Here is a 22,950-nt window from a genome sequence, read left to right on the forward strand (position 1 = left end):
TTCATCAGGTTATGTAGACTGTACTCTTAGACACACGTGGCACATATCAAGCTTACCTTGTCTGAGGGTCAGTCATTTATAGCTAGAACCATTTATTTTACTATAATTGCTAATACCCAGGATCTCACAAGGAGAAAAGCATTCACTCTGGAGACTGCTGCATTGCTGGAACATCTGTGGTTTATTACAGTGAATGTTGTGTATCTTATCTGTGTTACTGTTCTACTTTCAGCTTTTCGAATGATCCCATATCCCTTGGAGAAAGGTCATCTTTTCTATCCATATCCCAGCTGCACTGAAACAGCAGACCGAGAGTTACTGCCATGTACGTTTCATGATCCAACCTTTTATTCCTTGATAAAGAATGTGGCTTTTCTCTTCCATTAAATGAGACCTTACATAAAGTTTTTTTAAAAGTTACTGTCATGTTTTAATAAATTAGTAGAATGCATTATGTTCCTGCTCCACCTCTCCCTACCTCTTCCTCAGTGCTGCTGAAACCTGATCCATGCTTTTTTGATCCCAAGTTTTAACTTATCAAATGCTCCCCAGCCACATCCATCCTCTGCGAGCTACAACTCCTCCAAATGCTGCAACCTCTGTTCTCATCTATGCAATGTCCCACATTCTCCTCCTCCTCCATTGCCCTTCTCTGCAGAATGTGGATGTAATCCAGGTTGACTCCCATCGAGGGACTACTGCACGGTCAAAGGTGCCAACTTTCAAATGGGACATAAAACTGAGTGTCTGCCTTTCAAGGTGGACCAGAAAAGAAAGAGCTATTCAAAAAATAGCAGTGTAGTTTCCCATTGTCCTGTACAACATTTAAATTGGCACCAAAAATTAAATATAGATGAACTGGTCATTCATGTCATTGCTATTTGTGGAACCTTGCGACACTTGCTTACCCAACATTGACGACTACTCTTCAGTAGTAAATATTTGCCTATACGGCGCATCAGGGCGTCCTGCAGATGTGAATAGAACTATATAAATGAAAGTTCTTTCTCTCCAAGAGTTCCACCCCAGATTCCTGCAGGTACTCGCCCTCGTTTGTGTAGACCAGCTCCTTGCCTTCTCCACTACCTGTCCCTCTTATAAATATCGCATCTCTATACTTTGGAATTTTATCCTTAACTCACTCCCATCTTGCGATCTCCGTCCCTGCTTTTGAAAGTCTTCACCGGCTATGCTTTTGAGATTTCACCCTAACCTTTCTGCTTCCTCACCCCCACCCTCCCCCACTCTACAACTTCGTAATGCCATACATGAGAAACATTATAGAAACGTGAAATTGTTTTGATTAAAAGAAAAAGAAAATTGGTAGTAAGAGTTCATAACGTTCTGAAGAAAATGACAAAAAATACATCCAGTTTTCATTTGCAGGTTTAGCTTTTGAGCTTATAATTAGGTCAAAAATGTGCAGAGAATTCCCATTGAAAATTCCTGACATACTGCAGGGTAAAAGGGTTCATAGTTTTACTGTTGAGTAAATAAATGTAAAATTACACTCAGTTAAGCTAAGTGATAATTTTAATCAGTCAACGGGTAAGGTAGGATTCAGGTGCCTGTCATAATACTTTAAGTTATTTTAATGGCTTATGTATTATTATGAAGCTTAGAATCTGTACCTTATCAGTACAGGAACCTGGTACTCTGCTTCAATTTGGAAAGGAATTGCTTCAGGGCACAGATACAGATTCCAACAAAGACCAGGGCTCTCTTGGTATTCACAATGCGTTGAATTTGTGAAAGTCTTTGCACATTCTCCCCGTGTTTGCGTGGGTTTCCCCCCACAACCCAAAGACGTGCACGGTGGGTGGATTGGCCACGCTAAATTGCCCCTTAATTGGAAAAATGATTTGGGTACTCTAAATTTTTTTTTTTTTTACAGAATTTGTGAAAGTCTCCAGCTCAGCATACAAGGTTTCTATTTGATTTTACTTGTGTGCTGTTAGCAGTTGTGCAGCTCTTGTTGTCCTATGTTGTGATTGGAAGGTTGTGTCTTGTTGAAGGATTTGGAGTGTCTGCGGATGACCTTTCTTCATAGGCACCTACAGAAGTGGATCATGGGTTTGTGGTTTCCTGGTTCCAAGCAGATGATGCTTTGGGAGGAGGTAAATTCCTACCTGAGACATTGGGTCAAATGGTCACTCAATTAAGATGATCTCATTGCTCAGGCGGAATACCCCCAGGGACTGATTCCTGCATTTGAATAGAGAAAGAATAGTCCCTGCTCTTTATAGTTTAATTTGCACCATAAAGGAACAATGCCTCCCAACTTCTGTCATTTCAGCCAAACACAGCTCCGTCAGGTAACATAGAATTGTATATAATTTACAGCATGTAAAAGGGCATTCAGCTCAACTGGTTTGTGCCAATGTTTATGTTCCACACGAGCCTTCTCCCACCGTACGTCATTTTACCCTGGCAGCATAACATTCTATCCCTTTCTCCCTCACGTACTTGCTGACCTTGGCTTTGAACCCATCTAAATGATTTGCTCCAACTATTCCATATGGTAGTGAGTTCCATGTCTTGACTACTCTTGAGTAAAGAAAGTTGGAAGCATGACAGAGGTTAAAGCAGCCGCCAGCTACCGGCTTTCTTTAAAAAAGACAACCCTGGGAGCTGTGCCACTGATCTTCCAAACTAGCCATCGGCTAGTTTGGAAGTTGGAATTATAATGTTGATTGCTTCATCTATTATTTCCATTTTACGACCAGCATTTATAAGAACTGAAAGGAAAAATGAAAGTTAGTATTTCAAGTGTGCAACTGTTCATTAGAATGGAGGGAAAGAGGTCATTAGGTGAAACATTCTGTCCCTTCTTGCTCAATCTGAACACCAATCCCGTCTCTCCATATTCCCCCAGTCCCTTCTCTCCATACGCTCCCAATCCCTTCTTTCTATATTCCCTCAACCCTTCTCTCTATATTCCTCCCAATCCCTTCTCTTCATATTCCCCCATCCCTTTTTCCCATATTCTCCCTCAACCCTTCTCTCTATATTCCCCCAATCCCTTCTCTCCATGTTTCCCCCATCCCTTTTTCCCACATTCTCCCAATTCCTTAGCATGATAGAATTTTACATCACAGAATGAAACTCTGGCCTGCTCATTGGGCTGCCTCCTCAACCCATTGAAATTTTTCCAAATGCTATCAAAGAAGACTAAACAGGCTGGGAAAAATGAAGTCTTGGAGGTGACCTGAAATTAGAAACGTGTTTGATAGGGTTGGCAGAGAGAAGATCTTTTCACTTGAGGGAAAAATCATAACTAGAGGTCATAAATATAAAATTGTCCCGTAAAACATGCAACAAAGAATCCAAGAGAATTTGACCCAGAGAATAGTGAGAATATATGGAATTGTTGAGGCTAATAAGCAGCGATGCATTTAATGGAATTCTCCATAGTACATGAGCAAGAAATGAACATAATGATAACTCTTATAGGTTGAGTTGAAATAGGGTTGGGAGGGATCTCTTCCTGCGCTGTACACTCTTTATAATTAATCCATTTCTGTTTCCACTATTATTCTGGTCAAGTCTATATTCAGTGTCCAAATAAACTATATTAAACAAAATCTGCAAAACTGTATTTTGCTGATTACCGTAACTTTGTGATTACTGACAAACCGAGGAGTGAAATGTTCTCAAATTACCTGATCAACACCCTCAATTTCTGAACATCTCCAAGAGATCGCCTTTTCATTTTCCTTGCTGCAATGAATATCTGCCCAGAAGTCTTTCATCTTTACTTTGGCAACTGTTAACAAAACCAGGCTTACCTTATATAAAATAAGAACAGGAAATGCTGGAAAAACTCAGCTGGTCTGACAGCATCTGTGGAGAGAGAAACAGAGTTAACATTAACAAGAGTCGCCATCTCCTTCGATAGCTCAGCTGGTAGAGCGGAGGACTGTAGATTATTAAAACATTAACAAGAGTCTGTCTGACTCTTCTTCTGAAGAAGACATACGGACTCCAAACGTTAACTCTGCTTCTCTCACCACAGATGTTACCAGACCTGATGAGTTTTCCCAGCATTTTCTGTTTTTATTTCTGATTTACAGCATCAGCAGTATTTTGCTATTATTTCAGGCGTACTTTGTGATTTTATTTTTTTAAAAGCCTCATCAGCTCCCCTCATTTAAAAAAAACCAAATTGTGTATCTCATCTCCACAACAAAATCTGCCTCTTTTTAAAAAAAAAGTTTTACTTTTAGTGTGTTTTCTTTCTCTCATTCCCTCCCCCAAAACTGTTTCACTTTGCGTGTGAAATTACACCTAAGCACCTATCTGTCCAATCTTATAACCTGTTTGTGCCTTTCTGAAATTGGCAATAATTGATACAAAATGATTAGCATTGGGAGTTTAGCATTTCTGTGTCTCAGTACAACATTGAGCTCTATGAGACTTGTTACCAGCATACCAGATTTTGAAATATTAGAAAGAAAAAACGTGTATTTCTATAATGCTTTTCACAACTTCAGGATACCCCAAAGTGCTTTGCAATCAATGTACTTTTGAAGCATAGTCACTACTAGAATGTAGGAAACAGCTAGTAGTTACCTTTAATTTATATAAGTAGCAGCCTACCACAAACCTTGGCAAGTGATCACTTTTGGATAGATCTTCTAAAAATCCTTACGGGTGCATGAAAGTCTGTAGCTTTGGGGGCAAGGGGGGGCTTACAGTTTCTACATATTTGAGAAAATACACACAGTTCGAACTGTTTTTGCTTCGAAGCGCGACAACCAATTAGTTGCAATTCTCAATGCCGAGGTTGGAAATGTATCAAAAAGAATGGAAAAATTGAGGAAAGCCAAAGAACCAAAGCAGAGAAAGAAATACACTTCAACGATTGAGGTTGGACGTTGACCTTCAGGAATGGTGGGATGGGTTTCAAATTCAAAAACGGGAAACCTAACCTGCCCATCTTTGGATTTTATTGGGGTTGGTGGCGGGTGATTAACCTGCTCTCCAGAGGCAGGTTTAATTATTTAAATATTTTCTTGAAGCTGTCAAATAATTATCGCTTTGTTTTAAATTCATTGACTGCACGCGGGTTATAAACAACAAAGAAAAGTACAGCACAGGAACAGGCCCTTCGGCCCTCCAAGGCTGTGCCAATCCAGGAGACCCGTGGGGGGGGGGGGGCAAGAGTATCTGGATCTAGCAGCAGCATTCGCCTTGGCATTGCCTACTTCTTCCATCACCCCAAGCACGTCTGTTGCACACTCCCCACAGTCAGAGCCCCACGAGATACCTATCTATGCACTCTCTCTCCATTTCTCCTCCAACCCACTCCTGGTCTTATGACCTGGAGTAGCAGATATTCATGCCTAGCAGTCTCTTTTTGGTCTGCAGCCAGGCAGATAATGAGGTCCAAGAATGTAAAATAGATCCTGCAGTTAAATTCGATATTTCCGAGCTTTCCCTTAAATATAGGATCCAGAGAAACCTTAACAGTGCCGAAGGAGGCTATTCAGCACATCAAGTCTCTCCGGAGCCTCTGAAAGAGTGCTTCACCTTGGCCCACTCCCCGCCCTATGCCCGTAACCCCAGGCATTGATCATGACCAACCCACCTGACCTGCACATCTTTGGACAGTGGGGAGGAAACCAGAACAGCCGAAGGAAACCCACGCAGGCGCTGGAAGAACATACAGTCACCCAAACCCGGGTCCCTGGTGCTGTGAGGCAGCAGTGCTAACCACTGCGCCGCCCACAAAAGGGGAGCGTCAGGAGTGGGCCATAAAGTAAGGAAAGAAAATGCGAAAGAAAAGCTATTTGAAAGTAATTTGCAATATTGTGTGAGATTATTAAGAAATATTTGCAAGCAGGGAAGGAAAATGAAGCCAGAACTAAAGAGTGCTGGAAATAATGCATCTGTTCATAAGTGTCAGAAAGAGAAACCTGCAGGTTAAGGTTTCAGGTGTGTAACCACCTTGATTAAAAAGGTAAGCAAATTTGTTACTGATTGAGAGTTCTCTACGGCGAGATTCTGATTCTGATATGATAGCACTCCAGACTAGAATGTAACTGCAGCCACACCAGGAATCATTTTGCCTTCACTTTCTTTGACCAATTATGGTCTCTCGAAAATAAATGCTTTGCTCCAAGAATTTTGACGTAATGACTGCAGTCAAGCAGGGTCACTATTTAGATTCTCATTTTCCTCGTGAGCCACAGCAGTTATTGGAGAGGAAATCCCCTCCCCCCTGACTTGGTTTGACCGTTCACCTGAGAGGTCAGAGGGGCCAGCATTGTGTCTGCCAGATTGGACAAACCTTCACCTAAAGGAAGTGATTTTTGTCCTGAATTCTGTATACTTGATCTGTTTTTTAAAAAATGTTGCTTTTGCAAGGATAGCAACAATTTTGGACAAACACATTTGCAATATAGATTAGCGCTGCTTTGCGGAGTTTGCACGTTCTCCCCATATCTGCATGGGTCTCACCCCCACAACCCAAAGATTGGCCACGCTAAATTGCCCCTTAATTGGAAAAATAAATTGGGTATTCAATTGTTTTTAAAAGGTTAGCGCTGCTCTTATTGTAACAGCCAGTGCGCTCTTGTGATGAACAACATGAATCAGAATGATGTTGGTTCAAATTCCTGGCTCATTTGTGGTGTGTTTTTATGTTGTGGGAAGGTGGGTCATATGAACGTACGTGTTAGGAGCAGGAGTAGTCCACTCAGCCCCTCAAGCCTGCTTTGCTATTCAATAAGATAATGGCTGATCTAATTGTAACCTCCCACCTACCCCTGATACTCTTCACTCCCTTGCTTACCAAGAATTCAACCACCTCGGTCTTAAAAATATTCAAAGTCTCTGCTTCCACTGCCTTTTGAGGAAGGGTGTTCAATAGACTCACTACTCTCTCAGTGAAAATAATTTTAATTTCTGTGTCTTAAATGGGTATTAAACATTGATCTCTAGTTCTAGATTGTCCCACACGAGGAAACATCCTCTCCACATCCACCCTGTCATGACCCCTCAGGATCTTTTATCTTTCATTCAAGTCACCTCTTACTCTTCTAAATTCCAGGAGATTCAAGCCTCGCCTGTCCATTTCCTCATGACATCCTGCCCATTCCTGGGGCGGGATTCACTGCAATCGGTGAATTGGCCCGACGCCAAGAACGGCGTGAACCACTCCGGCGTCGGGCCAACCGGAGGTTGCAGAATCCTCTGCAGTTCTGGGGGCTAGGCTGGCGCCGGAGAGGTTGGCGCCGTGCCAACCGGCGCCAAAGGAACTGCCCGAGTTAACGCATGTGCAGAACTGCTGGCATGGTTTAGCGCATGCGCAAACCGGCCGGCGCTTTCTGGCACATGCGCACGGGGGTGTCTTCTCCGCACCGGCCATGGCGGAACCCGACAGGGGCCGGTGTGGAAGGAAGGAGTGACCCCACGGCACAGGCCCGCCCGCAGATCGGTTGAGCCCCAATCGCGGGCCAGGACCCCCCCAAAAAAGAAAGTTTAGTCTTTAGCTATTTTAGTTAAACACGGATGGTGGAATTTTTCTTTCTCGTTGGAATGTAGCTACTCTGTATTATGAATTATCCGTTTAAATATCTGCCGCTGCATCTCTAGTGACCTATCCCTTCACCTCATTTGCCAGTTCACTTTAGCTAGTTCTACTTTCATGCCCTCATAATTGCCCTTAATTATGTTTAAAATACTAGTCTTGGACCCACTTTTCTCTCCTTCAAACTGAATGTAAAATTTAATCAAATTATGATTGCTGTAACCCAGAGGTGTCTTCACTATGAGGTTATCAAATAGTCCTATCTTGTTGCACAGTATTAGGTCTAGTATAGCAAGCTCTCTGTTGGCTCCGGAACTTACTGCTTTAAGAAACTATCCCAAAAACATTCTACAAAACTCTCATTTACGCTACCTTTGTCCACCTGATGTTTCCAGTGTTTTTGTGGATTAAAATCTCCCAAGAATATCACCGTACCTTTCTGACAAGCTTCTATTATCTCTACCTCTCTCCCTTTATAATCTGTCCTACTATGTACTTACAATTCGGGGACCTGTACACCGCTCCCACAAGCGACTTTTTGCCTTTATCGTTTTTCATCTTGACCCACACCACTTCTCTATCCTGGTTTCCTGAACTTAGGTCATCCCTCTCTAATGCAAACACACCACCATTAATCAGCGGTGGCACTTCTCCATCTTGTCCTGCATCCTGCCCTTTCTAAATGTCCTGTACCCATCAATATTCAGTTCCCAATCTAATTTTGCAGCCATGTTTCTGTAATGGCTATCAGATCGTACTTATTTGTTTTTACTATAATAGGAGGTTCATCTTCAGTTTCCCAACTGAAGGAAACAGAAAATCAGTAAGACTGCACCACTGGGCTGTGATGGAGTGTCCCCAGGTATCCTGCTGAAACAGTTTTGCAAATCGTTAGCCATTAAACTAACCAGCTCTTGGTCAAAAGGCACGGGGGCTCAAAGAAGTACATGTACGCTTAATAATAAACAGGCACAGAAAATCATCAAAAAGCCTTATGGAATGTTAACCTTTATAACTCAGGGGCTGGAGTACAAAGGAGAAAGTTTGGTTACAGCTGTACTGAACTCTCGTTCAGGCCGCATCTAGAGCACTGCGTACAGTTCTGGGTACTGCAGCTTAGAAAAGATAAATTGGCCTTTAGCGCAGACTCATCAGATTGTTACCGGACCTCCAAGGGTTCGATTAGACAGAGAGACAGAAATTCATATTATATTCCTGGGAATATAGAAAATAAGGAGTGGTTTGATTGAGTTTTCTGGGACTTTTGAAGAAATGATTAGGGTAGGCCAATGGAACTTCACCTTAAAAACAGAACCAGGCTGTTCAAGGGGGGAGCACTTGTCTAAATGGAGGTAGAGATACAGAGCTCTCTGCTCCAAATAGAAGCAGATGTTGGTTTCAGTTAATAATTTTAAATCTGCGGCAGCACGGTGGCACAGTGGTTAGCATTGCTGCCTACGGCGCTGAGGACCCGGGTTCGAATCCCGGCCCTGGGTCACTGTCCATGTGGAGTTTGCACATTCTCCCCGTATCTGCGTGGGTTTCACCCCCACAACCCAAAGATGTGCAGGATAGGTAGATTGGCCACTCTAATTTGCCCCTTAATTGGAAAAAATAATTGGGTACTCTAAATTTTTTTTTTTTTAATAATAATTTTAAATCTACGATTGATAGATTTTTGTTCGGTAAAGGGTGTAAAAAGATACTGAACCAAGGCAGGGCTCTGGAGTTAGGACACCGATCAGCCAAGATTTCATTGAAAGGTGGAACAAGTTTGAGTAGCTTAATGGGTTGGGTATTTTTTTTTCAATGTTGCTACCTAACATCACAAGAACTGCGGCACATAATAATACAGTAAGTAGAAACAGGAGTTGACCATACAGCCCATCAAGCTTGCTCTGCCATTCAATATGATCATCGCTGATCTTGGGCGTCAGCCCCACTTTCTTGCCCCTTCCCATTAGCCCTTGATTCCCTGAGACACCAAAAATATAATTTCCACCCCAAAGCTTCGCCAGGGCAACTCGGAACAGACAGTAATGTGAACAAGATTTCTTAAATTAAAATCATGAGAGTCTTTGCATTATTCATCAGGTTGTAATGCATTTTTAACACGGAGTATCCTTTGTTATTTGCCCTTCTAGCTTTCCACGAAGTTTCCGTTTATCCTAAGAAGGAGCTCCCGTTCTTCATCCTGTTCACTGCTGGACTATGTTCATTCACTGCGATGCTGGCACTCCTCACACACCAGTTTCCGGAGCTCATGGGCGTCTTTGCTAAGGCTGTAAGTATTGCCGGTGAAATTTCCAGGCGCTTGTGATTTACAGCTTGCTGGTGAACATACTCTGTTCTGTAACCAGAGTTAGTAAAACTTGGAAACTTTAAGCAGGTAAAAGGCTGGGGCTGGATTCTCTGTTTGGGAGACTAAGTCCCGATGCCGGCGTGAAAACGGTGGTGTTTTACAGCAGGAAAACTGGCGCAAAACGACCACCGGTTCCCTGCTCCGGGGGTTGTGGGGGGCCTGCAGGGAGACAGTGTAGAGCTCCCAGCTCTAGCTGACGATACGCCCTGGAGCATTGCCGGGTCCGTGGCCGCGCATGCACATGGCGGCGGCCTGCAGTGACCGCGCCGTGCTTCACTGCGAACCCGGACCGCAAAAATAGCGGCTGACTGAGTCCGCAGCTGCCACGCTAACTTCACGACGGGTGAGACCGTACGTGTCAAATGCCGTCGGGAATTCAGCCGGTCGTGGATCAGAGAATCCAGCCCAAGGAATTTGATTAAAACTCTGAATGCTGCAAACCTGAATCAAGAAACACGCATTCGCTCCATCAGCATCTGAAAGGAGGAGATCGGTTAACATTTTAGCTGGAGGCTTTTACGTTTTTAGGTCTTAGGAGTGTAGGATCAGGAGGAGGTCACTCAGCCCATCGAGCCTATTCCCAATAATCAGTGAGATCATGGCTGACCAGTATGTTTCCTCCATCCACCTGTCTTGGCTCTGCATTAATTTATGGTGCAGCAGAAAATCCATCTCCAGTCTAAAATATGTTCACACCATTGCTCCTGGATCTGTGGGCGAGATTCTCCGGCCACTTTTGCCCGGTGACCAGGGAATCCCACCCGAGGTCAATAGATTTTTCCATTGTCGACGTCTCGCCTGTGGCGTTCTTCCGGCGGGCGGGGCGGGAGAATCCAGCCCTATATGTCAGTCACACTCTCCAGGTTGATGAACAGAATAATTGCCACTATTTTCTCTAGCTTCTGGAATTGTGCTTCTACGAAATACCTCTTCAGATTTATGCTGAGAGGTGGTTTCTCTGGCTGGAGAGTCGAGTACGAGCGAATCATAGTCTCAGAACAAGTGGTTGGCCATTTAGCACTCCGATGATGAAAGGTTTCTTCACTTGGAGGTTTCTGAATCTTTGAAATGCTCTAGCCCAGCGAGCTGTGGGTGCTCAGTCATTGAATACGTTTAAGGCTGGGATCAGTTGATTATTTTTCTCAACTAAGGGAATGAAGGGATATGGGAAACAGTTGGGAAAGTGGAGTTGATGTAGAAAATCACCCTCCGGGGACGGCTCGGTAGCACAGTGGTTAGCTCTGTTGCCTTTCAGCGCCAGGGTCTCGTGTTCGATTCCTGGCTTGGGTCACTGCCTGTGCGGAGTCTGTACGTTCTCCTCGTGTCGGCGTTGGTTTCCTGCCACAAGTCCCGAAGGACGTGCTGTTAGGTGAATTGGACATTTTGAATTCCCCCTCAGTGTACCCGAACAGGCGCCGGAGTGTGGCGGCTAGGGGATTTTCACAGTAACTTCATTGCAGTTTTAATGTAAGCCTACTTGTGACAATAATAAAGATTATTATTTTAATAACAGCCATGATCCTATTGAATAGAAGAGTGGGCATCAGGGGCTGCATAGCTGATTCCTGCATCTATTTCGTATGTTATTTTACATGATAGAACTTCATTTTTAAAAAGTTTAGAGTACCTAATTTATTTTCCAATAAAGGGGCAATTTAGTATGGCCAATTCACCTACCCTGCGCATCGTTTTGGGTTGTGGGGGTGAGACCTACACAGATACTGGGAGATTGTGCAAACTCCACACGGATAGTGACCCGGGGTTAGGATCGAATCCGGGTCCTCTGTGTCGTGAGGCAACAGTGCTAACTACTGTGCCACCATGCTGCCCTACGATAGAGCTTCATAATATCCGACCTTGTTTGATCCTAAAGCTATTAAGGGAATTGTTTTAACCAAAAATGAACTGGGAAATATTTTTTTAAAATTCCAATTAAGGGCAATTTAGCATAAAATTCCAATTAAGGGCAATTTAGCGTGGCGAATCCACGTACCCTGCACATCTTTGGGTTGTGGGGGTGAGATCCACGCAGACGCTGGGAGAAAGTGCAAACCACACGGACAGTGACCCGGGGCCGGGATCAAACCCTGGTCCTCAGCGCCGTGAGGCAGCCGTGCTCACCGTGCCGTCCTACGAACAGGGAAATAAAAATTAACAGTCATGCATTTGATGCTTAAATATAATTGAAGTGGAAACTTTTCTCAGTAACTCCATGAAAGGGAAGACTAAAATCTAAATGTTTAAGCTGTTCTTTTGGAAATGTTTATATACACAACTTTCTTTTCTTGAACGTTTAATCACTGAGGTGGCTGTATAAATCTGATACAAAATGGATCTCTTGAAAACTCCGGGCCAATTCTAACAGCTACAGCTGCTTAACTATCCCCACAAAAACAGTTAATGTAACTTCCTGGATTTGAAAACTGTTGGTCACATTAGAAAATAACTCTCTTTGACATATGCATGGTTGCACAAGTCACGCAGTCTGTGTTTATTCGAAAGTAGCTTGACGTCTCTCATAAGCTGGCAGGCAATTGATGAACCTTGTCGCGTTTATGTTCAGTTACATCTGCGACACAATTGCAGTTCAATTTTTAAAAACTGCTTATGGCTTGTGACTGAATTAAAGGACTCTACTCAGCTACGATAGTATTTGCAATAATAACTCCGTTATCTATTGGTATGGTTGCAGGAAAGAAAGAAAGACAACTTGCATTTATATAGGGCCATTCACAACCTCAGGAAGTCCCAAAGTCAGTGAAATACCTTTGGACTGTGATTACTGTTTAACTGTAAGAACACGGTAGCCAGTCTGTACACAGCAAGACCCCACAGGCGGAATTTGGGGTATTTTTGTTCATGTTTAAGGGTTAAATGTTGGCCGAGACATATGGGGAACTCCACTGCACTTCACAGCCACAGAGCTGCTTTGCGAAGTTTGATTATGGCTGCAATGTAGGATTTACTGTTTATCAAAATTCCCCCAGGAAACTTTGAAAAAAGACCCGCATTGTCCACACAATTAGCAGTCACAAAGCCAGTGAGCTAACTTGGACATGTTTTGCCTGAATTCATCAACAAAATGACCTTCTTGTATCAGTGAAACGGCAGCGCATTAGGGTGATGCAACAGTGCCACAGTGTAGAAGGGTGCAAGCTCACACTGTAATACTAATGAAGGAGGTAAAGAGAGTAGATGAGGAGTGGCTGTTCTACAGTAAAGAAACCGTGAACACCTTCAGTTTTAGAATACAGCCAGTCAAAATTCAGTTCAGAAAATAATTTCTTCACACATCTGGTCATGTGAATGTAGAACACTGAACGGCCTTGAAGGCCCTGCATGCAGCAACAATTGAGATGGCTAAGCATACCATAAAGAGAAAAAAGGGTTCTGATAGATTTAGATGAAGAATGACAGGAGGAGGCTAAGAACTCTTAAAAATAGCTTCCAATTACCCCTTAAACAATACTACTCAGCACAGTGAATACAAACGAGAGGACATAGCTTTAAATTGAGGGGAGATAGATACAGGACAGACGTATGGAGCCTAAATGTCACATTGTACTGCTTGGGCTCAACGGCCTGTTTTTCTGCTGTCTGTTCTATTTTTGTCGTATGATGGTATATTTCCTTTACTTCTCGAGTATACATCAGCTGTAGCTTGTTGGGTAGCCTTCTCACTTCTGAATCAGAAGGTTGTGGATTAAAGTCCCACTCCAGAGATTTGAGCGCATAATCTAGGCTGACTCTCCAGTACGGTTGCTGAGGAAGCACTGCACTGTTGATGGAAAGATTAGATTAAGATTTAACCGAAGCACCGTTTGCTCTCTAAAGTGGATGTGAAAGGTCCCATGGCATTATTTTCAAAGAAGTGGCAAAAATGGCTCTCGTATGTTCCTACAATCCCCAATGTGAGTGCTTGATCTCAGCTGAGTGCTGCATGAAGACACTGGCCATTGTCCATATTTCCCCTGCAAGGGAAGTAGAATGCTTGCACAGCAGCTTAGAAAGAGGGAGGCAGCCAGGGAGATAGGGAAAGTAAATGACGGAGATGGGAACCTGATTGGAGATTCAGCAGGGGTGAATAAGGTGTTTAGGGATTTCTACAGTGGGCTGTATAGGTCGGAACCCCCTACTGGGCCGGAGGGGATGAGGCACTTCTTGGGGGGGGGGGGCTGAATTTCCCAAAGGTGGACGGGGAGCTGGTAGAAGGGCTGGGGGGCCCTGATCGGGTTGGAAGAGATAGTGGAGGATCTGAAGGCCATGCAGGCGGGTAAAGCCCTGGGGCCGGACGGGCATCTAGTGGAGGTTTATAAAACCTTCTCTGGGATATTGGGGCCGGTGTTGATGAGGATGTTCAATGAGGCGGGGAAAGAGGGGTGCTGCCCCCAACAATGTCACAGGCCATGATTTAGCTGATTCTGAAGCGGGACAAGAACCCGGAGCTGTGTAGGTCCTCCAGGCCGATATCCCTGTTGAATTTGGACGCCAAACTGCTGGCCAAACTTTTATCCTCCAGTATTGAGGATTGTGTTCCGGACGTTATTGGGGAGGACCAGACAGGGTGTGTTACGGGTAGGCAGTTGGTGGCCAATGTAAGAAGGTTGTTAAATGTGTTAATGATGCCCCCGGAAGATAGGGAGGTGGAGGTAATGAGCCTCCATTTAAATGTTTATTTAAAAAAAAGAAAATACAGTGCAGAAGGAAGCCATTCAGCCCATCGAGTCTGCACCGACCCACTTAAGCCCTCACTTCCACCCTATCTCCGTAACCCAATAACCCCATCTAACCTTTTTGGTCACTAAGGGCAATTTATCATGGCCAATCCAGCTAACCTGCACATCTTTGGACTGTAGGAGGAAACCGGAGCACCCGGAGGAAACACACGCAGACACGGGTAGAACGTGCAGAACGTACAGACGGACCCAGCGGGGAATCAAACCTGGGACCCTGGTGCTGTGAATGCACAGTGATAGCCACTTGTGCTACTGTGCTGCCTTTGGCACTGGGTGGTGAAATAAGGCAGAGGGACAGTGTATGTGTTACTGCTGGTAATTCTGTAATAAATTTCCTCTTCACAAGGGGGATTGGCCAGGGTTGTAGTTAGTGGCCGAATCCCACAATCCAAAGAAAGCGGGTTGGGGGGAGGAATCAAACTCTCTTGAATGTGCTGACTCCACTTCTTAGCCAGTGTGAAACTAACCAGAGCAGCCTCGGGCGCAGGAACCAGATCCATGCACCAGTCTGTTCTGTTGGGGGGGGGGGGGGGGGGAGGAGAACAATGCTGCTCACTTTGCTTCTGTGTCTCTCCACGGTTTGGGTCGAGGCCTTGTCTGATTAATGGGAAAACACAGGGGCCTTTTTCATACTGAATCAAAAGAGATTAGGTTTTGCTAAAAGTGAGAGTGTGTATCAGTGGAAAGAATACTCTGTGTGAACAGACAGTCAGGGCTGGCAAGTCAGCAGATGAACACAGGAACTGGTTTAAATAAGCCCATCTGTTTTTTATAAATATGATTTCCATCCCTTTGGGAAAATTACAATGATAGTTAGTAATATTGTTCCACTTATAAGTCCTATGTCTATTTATTGTCTTTTTGTTTTAAATGAGTGAAACATTCCACCTGGCAAGCATGAGTTTTATTTCTAGTCTTCAAGAGTTATAAATCTCAGCTGTAAGCACTAACTTCTGTGTGCAGTGGTATAAGGAACAATTTGGAGAGATAGCAAGAGCACAATGGGGCTGGATGGCCTTGTCCTGTGCTGTGTCAGTGACCTTGTGGGCGATGGTATTCAGGGCAGGTGTTAGGAAGTAATATTCTGGGAAAAGGCTGTTGAGACCAAGTGTAACAAACCACTCCGTGCCGTATCGTGAAGGCAGCAGAGATACTGTTTTGTTGGGATGAGAACAAAAGTGTTTCATTAACAGTTGTGTCGTCGGTTGTCAAAAGGTAATACCACAGCGTCATTAAGCAAAGAATCTCACTCTTGAACATAATACACCAACATGAACAAGTATGTTGCTGCTTTTCCTCTTTAATGCAGAAGGGCTTTTGAAGGTGGTCTTTCTTGGTAGTGTGGGGCGGGGAGGCGAAGGTAGGAAGATATATGGAGAGTTAACGGTGAGGATAGAAGTTATTCAAAGTTTATAGTGGGTTGAAAGCAGAGAGAGAAATGGCAGGACAAAAGGGGTCTCGGCAGGGGCAGGAGTCGACGAGCAGCCATCAGTGGCGAGACTGAGAGACAGCGAATGTATATGGGAACATAAAGCAGGAGGAAGCCACAAAGGTAAAGAGAGATTGAGAGAAAAGCTGAGAATTTTGAAGTCTGTTCACTGTGGCGTAGGTGATGCAGCTGGAGCTTCAAGAGACCAGAGGACGGCAATACTGGATTTATGCAGATGAGGACTTGATATAAGTTGGACCTATACACTAGAAGTGTGTTGGGGACATTGAGCCTTGGAATAGACTGGAGTTTTGTTGGTCACTGATGGAAGAGATGTTACAGATGTGGAAGAAAGTGTTCATGGTAACGGAGCAGAATGTGGGTATGGTTTGAATTTTTATCAAGGAACAGACCACTGGTTTACCATAGAATCCCTATAGTGCAGAAGGAGGCCATTCGGCCCTTCGAATGAGCACTCTGCCTATTTGCGAGTGTCCACCCCATAACCTAAGCCCCATATCACTGGACATTAAGGCGCAATTTAGCGTGGCCGATCCACCTAACATGCACATCTCTGGACTGTGGGAGGAAATCAGAGCACCTGGAGGAAGACACAGGGAGCACGTGTCTTCAAACGCCACACAAGTCACCCGAGACCAAAATTGAACCTGGGTTTCTGGCGCTGTGAGGCAGCAGTGCTCACCACTGTGCCACCCCTCCACATGAGTCTCCTCCCCCCCTTATATATCTCAAAATATCAACCTATCCTTCGATTCCTTTCTCCCTTATATTTATCTGGCGTCCTCTTAATACACATATGTGAACTACATTTTGTGGTAACAGATTCCACAGTCTTATCACTCTCTGGGTAAAGATGTTTCTCCTGAGTTCCCTATTGGATTTATTAGTAATCACCTTATATTTCCACTTGTGGCAAGTCCAAAACTAGGGGCCATAAATTTATTTTCTACACTAAACTTACTAAACTCTTACGTAGTACCTGGTTTTTACTAACACTTATTTAATTAACATTTTTAATTATGTAGACACCGCACAGTGATGTTTTACCCTATTAAAATCTGAAAGCTATTTTTAAATTGGAGCAAAACTCCTGCTGCAGATTCCATTTAGCAGTCGAAATCTTCAGGACTTTTCATATCTCTGGTGATTTTGAATGAAAAACCACAAAGGGAGAGATGCTGAACCTTTGCAAATCGCTTCCCAGCTGGAGAATTGGGCCTAATTCTGGGGATCGCGCCTCGGCATAGAGAGGGTGCAGAAGAGCTGTAACACAATTAAACCAGGGATGAGGATCTTCAGCTATGTGAAGAGACCAGAGAAACTGGAATTGTCCTCCTCCGAATAGAGGTGGTTAAGCGAAGATATAATCTGCTGATGCATAGAGTAGAAAGAAACTGTTTCCACTATCAAAAGGGTTGGAGACCAAGAAGGCACAGATTTAAGATGATTGCAAAAAATACAGGGTCGGCTGGGGAGGAAGGTAATGAGAATTTATTTTACACAGTGAGTTGTTACGATGTGGCATTGGCTGGTTGAAGCAGATTTTAAAGAAAACTTTCAAGAGGGAATTAGACAAATACTTAGAACAAGAAAACAAACTTGCAGAGCTATGGGGAAAGAACAAGGGAATGGACTATTTGGATAGCTCTTTCAAAGAACAGTACAGACACAGTGGGCCAAAAGGCCGCCTCTGTTGTACATTGATATGGGTCAGGTGGGTCTGGACTGTAATGTTTCACTTTCACCACTTTATGATATGTCTGAAGTTCGATTATGTGAGTGGATGTCAAATTTATTCAACATTGATGTTCAGCTGCAAAGTTCTCAAGACGGGCAAGGAGTCAATACCAGGACGAGGAAGTTAATTTAGCTTAAACTGACGGATTGCACGTCACTATGTGATTCGCATTGCACCAGGGTCAGAAGATAATGGCCTCGAATAAAACTGTTACTTGTGTTTCAACCGAATGAATGAAATTGCCATTGTTTCTAGTTAAATATTTTCATACAAGTAGTGCAATCCAAAATTAGAAATATTTATCCGTATTTTCTTTAAAAGATGCATTGACCTCTATGTCAGCCACTCTTCATAGCAAAGCATTCCCTGCAATAATAATAATAATTGCTTATTGACACAAGTAGGCTTCAATGAAGTTACTGTGAAAAGCCCCCAGTCGCCACATTCCAGTGTCTGTTCGGGGAGGCCGGTTCGGAAATTGAACCCGCGCTGCTGGCCTTGTTCTGCATTGCAAGCCAGCTGTTTAGCCCACTGTGCTAAACCAGCCCCTAAAAGGCCCTGAAAAGTAGCCTGAGAAGGGAATGGCAGTGATCTGGAGTCCCAAGGACCAATCCCACCTCCTGGAAATACCTCCCAAACGTGCTGTCGAAGATGTGGCCTGAGGATCGACCACAAAACCATGACCAGTAACTCGGAGTTTATGAGGTGGACAATGATATTGCATTTGAGTCCCCGGGCTGCATTGTTCATCTACAGGCAGCCCTTTTAGCATTTTCCCATCATGTATATGTTCCCATTCATGATTTTCCTCCTATATAGTAGAATTTCATATTTATTCGCTAAATTGGTCCCCAGGATGAGGGAGTTGGCCTAACATGAAAAGCTGAGTAAATTGGGTTTGTGTTACCTGGTGTTTAAAAGAAAAAGCAATATGGTAATCTCATTGAAACCTACAAAATTCTGAGGGGGCTCGGTGGAAGGGGGGCGCTGAGAGATTGTTTCCACTTGTCGGGGAATGTTGCACACAGTCTCTGGATAAGGGCCTGGTCGTTTAGAACTGAGGTGAGGAAATTGCTTCAGCGTGGTGAATCTTTGGAATTCTCCGTCCCAGGTAGTTGTGCACGCCCCATCATTTAATCCATTTAAGGCTGGGATAGACAGATATTTGGGGTCTCAGAACAAAGCGACCTGGAGAGCAGGCAGGAAAATGAAGTTGAACCCCAAGAACAAGATCATGTTGAATGGTGGAACAGGGTCAACAAGGTTGTGCGGTCGACCTCTGCACCTATTCATGTACTCTGCATGTATTCACATGTCTCTCCCTGAAATCTTTAACAATCTGCTGGCTGTTTAACAGAACTAATTTCAGGATCATGCTCTCTACGCCAAAGTCCAGACCATCTAGATATCTGCAGCTGGAGTTTCCTCCCCATTTGAGCCCAGATATGTTGGTTTAAAAAAAATTGCTGTCATGTACCTCACCTGTTTAAAACTAGCTACACTGCTGAAGCTTATTGAATTCCAATGAGTGTGTACGTTGGAGTTTGGCACTTTATTTTAATAGAAATTTAGAGAACCCAATACATTTTTTCTAATTAAGGGGCAATTTAGCGTGGCCAATCCACCTACCCTGCACATCTTTTGGGTTGTAGGAGCAAAACCCACTCAAACACTGGGAGAATGTGCAAACTCCACACAGACAGTGACCCATAGCCGGGATCGAACCTGGGACCTCGGTGCCATGAGGCAGCAGTGCTAACCACTGCGCCTCCGTGCTGCCCCGTTTGGGATACTTTGATAAATGATTTTAGTGTTTATCGGTGAAACCATTTAGTTCTACTTTCTGGTTTTGCATTCTGATCCTGGACTCCTTTCAATGGTGTCCATTTGCAACCAACATTTACAATGGTGTGTTCCAGAAGTACAAGATAGTTGCTAATAAATCCAATAGGGAAAGGAGAAATATCATTACCTGGAGAATGGTTAGAATGTAGAACCCTCTCACAGGAAACGGTTAAAGGAAATAACTTAGATGCTTTTGAAAAAGGAAACTAGACGGGTACATGAGAGAAATGGGAATAGAAAGATATGCTGAAAGGCTGAGATGAGGCAGGCGACTCACACAAAGTATTAATACCACAGATGAGCTGGGTCAAATGGCCTGATTCAGTGCTATACATTGTGTGCAGTCAGCCTGTTTTAGATTTTTTTAAGTCAAGGTTATGAGTGTCAGATTGAAATAACAAAGAATGTAGAAAACTTCACTAAGCGTTCAGACTTGAAGCTGTTAACACATGAGAAGAACTGAGACATGTGCAACAAAACATGGGGTCATTTGCCAATCCTTTTTAAAAATAAATTTCAAGTACCCAATTATTTTTTTCCAATTAAGGGGCAATTTAGCGTGTTCAATCCATCTACCTTCCACATCTTTGGGTTGTGGGGGTGAAACCCACGCAAACACGGGGAGAATGTGCAAACTCCACACGAACAGTGACCCAGAGCCGGGATCGAACCTGGGACTTCAGCGCCTTGAGACAGCAATGCTAACCACTGCGCCACCGTGCTGCCCTTCAGTTGCCAATCCTATGTATGAATCAGGAGTGGCTGTTGTTAGTGTTAGCCTTGAGCAGTGGAATAGTCTGCACCAGTGATGGGCAATTTAAGCTAGTGAGTGGGCCGCATGAGTGACCCTCCCTCATCTCAGTGGGCCACAAGGTTTAAATTGAGCATGTTGACTGACCGTGACACCTTGAATAAATAAGTTGCAGAAAATGCTTAATCATTCATATATTTATAGAGCTGTCAGAAACCACATGGCAAACGCAAAATAAATATCTGTGCTCAGATTGGACACAGAGGGAGCCCACAGCTCTCACATTCAGTGTTGTGTGAGTGCAATCAGCAACCCACCTTGCTTTGTGACCTCTCATTTTAGTCACACCAGTAGGAAATCTATGTGGATGGACACCAGTGGAATCTCGCAGCCCTGCGCATGGACAACAGTGAACAACAAGTCTTGGGGTCGCACTCTGAACCCTGATGCAGCCCCCAGGCTGCAGGTTTCCCACCACAGGTCCGAACCGTTCCTTCGAGTAAAACTTTTGGGGACATTTATTTTCCCAGGTAAATGTTCAGCACTCCCTCAGTGGGAACATCAGCCTTGATTATGTGCCAAGGTCTTTAGAGCAAGATCAGAATCCATAGCCTGCTGACTCGGGCGAAAGTGCTACCAACTGAACTAGTGCTGGCACCATGGACAATAGCTAACCTTGAGCTGTCTGTTAATGGTGGGTATTGAGTATTTCAAAGAAGATAAATTTCCTTCTAGCAAAACAGCTGGGTTCTAAAAAGACCACCTGCCCAATCCGATGTGCATGCGTCGTATAATCTAAAATGTGAGCTGCGAGAAAGACTGATTGTATTTTCATCTGTAGCTCACAAGATACAGTAAATACATTCATATAGAAGTGTACAGTTCTACCGTCTCCCATTGTGGAATCCACACAATCTTGGAATCATTTAAGCCTTCTGTGGTGGACGTATTTGTGAAAAAAAGGATAGATATTGCGCAGATTAGTTATCAGTCCTTAAATAACAACTATTTTCACAATCTGGGAAAAAAAAGGATAATATTTTAAATGATTTTGTTTACTACTTTGCAAAGAAACATAACAATAATGCCCTGTTAACATTCGTCTGCCAGTATCAAAAACAATTGTTACAGTTCTTTTTTACAGTATTCTAATTCTCTCATCAGTTCATTCCAGAGCAGTGCAGGCAGTGACAGTCGACAAAACGGGAGTCAAATAGTTTTTAAAAATACAGCAAGGCATTTCCCTTGAAGGTTTGGTGGGCGTGCCTTTGCGTTTGTAATGCTGCTCCTGTATGTTACTCAATCAAAAGACGTGTCTCTGACTCTCACTTCCTTACTGTTTAATGTCTTGCAGTTCTTCAGCACGCTCTTTGCACCCTTCAACTTTGTGATGGAGAAGATTGAGAGTGTCTTACCCTCCAGCTTCTGGCACCTGCTGACCCGAATCTGACACAAATGGTTCACAGAAAACAGATCCAACACTCTCTCTCCTTCCCTTCCACCCCCCCTCCCTTTCCTGGACCTGTCAGTGTACAACAAAACACTGCCCAGGCTATTGAGACGAGGGAGGGAAGTGCCGAGGAGAACACTACTACTGCAAGTCGTAGACACTGTCACTTCTGCCAAGTCTGGGTGCTTTAAACCTTGTAACAAAGAACTAAGAGAAGAGTTTATTTCAGTTTCTCTTGGCCAAATGGGGAAACAGACAAAAAAATCAAAAGGGAAAAAAAAATAAAGTTACATTTTGTGCATTCTTTGTGTAGATGAACCCCATTTTATTTCTGTTCGCTAACTTGTGCTGCACTCGCTCAGAGAATCACGGAATGCAGAAGGCCATTCAATTCATCTCAACTTATTTATCAGAAAATTCAAACTGTCCCTCGATATTGGTGCTCAATTGTTTCTCAAGTGATTTTGATAACTTCACCTCTGCTACTCTATCTAGAAACTTATTTTGTATGTTAGTTGTTGATTGTGTAAAGAAGAATTTCCTGACACGTGTCCTAAAATTAGCCTTCTCTTGTTCATTTAATGTTCCATGCCTTGAACAGTTTTATATACCTCGCTAAAAGGGCAGTGGAAGTTCATCCAACTTCCAATAGGAGATGGGTGAAATACTTGAAGGGGAAAAAATTGCAATTTTCTGGAGAAAGAGGAGAGGAGTGGGACGAATTTAGATAGCTGAATGTCGTCTTCTTGTGCTGATGGATTCTACGATGAGACTACTTTTCAAGCACCTCTTCAAACCCCAAGCCTTTCCAGATTTTACAAGGATCAGCCTGACTCTGCTGATAAAGATTTGCAGTTGCCCCCTGTGTCGGTTATATCTGACTGTGATTTGAACAAATGCATCCTGTGAGTTGTAGGCTACAGTACTCGAACACTCCCGGAAAACATTGGAAAAACCCTGCTTTCTCTTTCTGATGCTCATCCACATTCATTGCTTTTACAGGTTCTTGTCTTCATATATTTAAGATTCCCAGAGCTCTTGAGTCGGGAAAAGATTGAATGGTTTTCCTGAATTAAGGACCTGT

At 43.6% G+C, this 22,950-nt stretch overlaps 1 protein-coding gene across 5 annotated transcripts in view; it reads left to right on the top strand.

Annotated features, from left to right (window-relative positions):
* Positions 1-22,167, top strand: part of LOC119978108 (suppressor of tumorigenicity 7 protein homolog) — a 150,675-nt gene extending 128,508 nt beyond the window's left edge. For 2 of the 5 annotated variants that reach the window (XM_038819500.1, XM_038819503.1), the window contains 3 exons: positions 233-325; positions 9,679-9,818; positions 21,771-22,167. In XM_038819500.1, the coding sequence (XP_038675428.1) occupies positions 233-325; positions 9,679-9,818; positions 21,771-21,866 (329 nt within the window). In that variant the 3' untranslated portion in view covers positions 21,867-22,167. The remainder of the gene's footprint in view (positions 1-232; positions 326-9,678; positions 9,819-21,770) is intronic. The other 3 variants (XM_038819502.1, XM_038819501.1, XR_005463389.1) reach the window with 2 other exon arrangements.
* The last annotated feature ends 783 nt before the right edge of the window (positions 22,168-22,950 follow it).

This window comes from Scyliorhinus canicula, chromosome 15 (assembly GCF_902713615.1).
Source record: "Scyliorhinus canicula chromosome 15, sScyCan1.1, whole genome shotgun sequence".
NCBI classification, from domain to species: domain Eukaryota; kingdom Metazoa; phylum Chordata; class Chondrichthyes; order Carcharhiniformes; family Scyliorhinidae; genus Scyliorhinus; species Scyliorhinus canicula.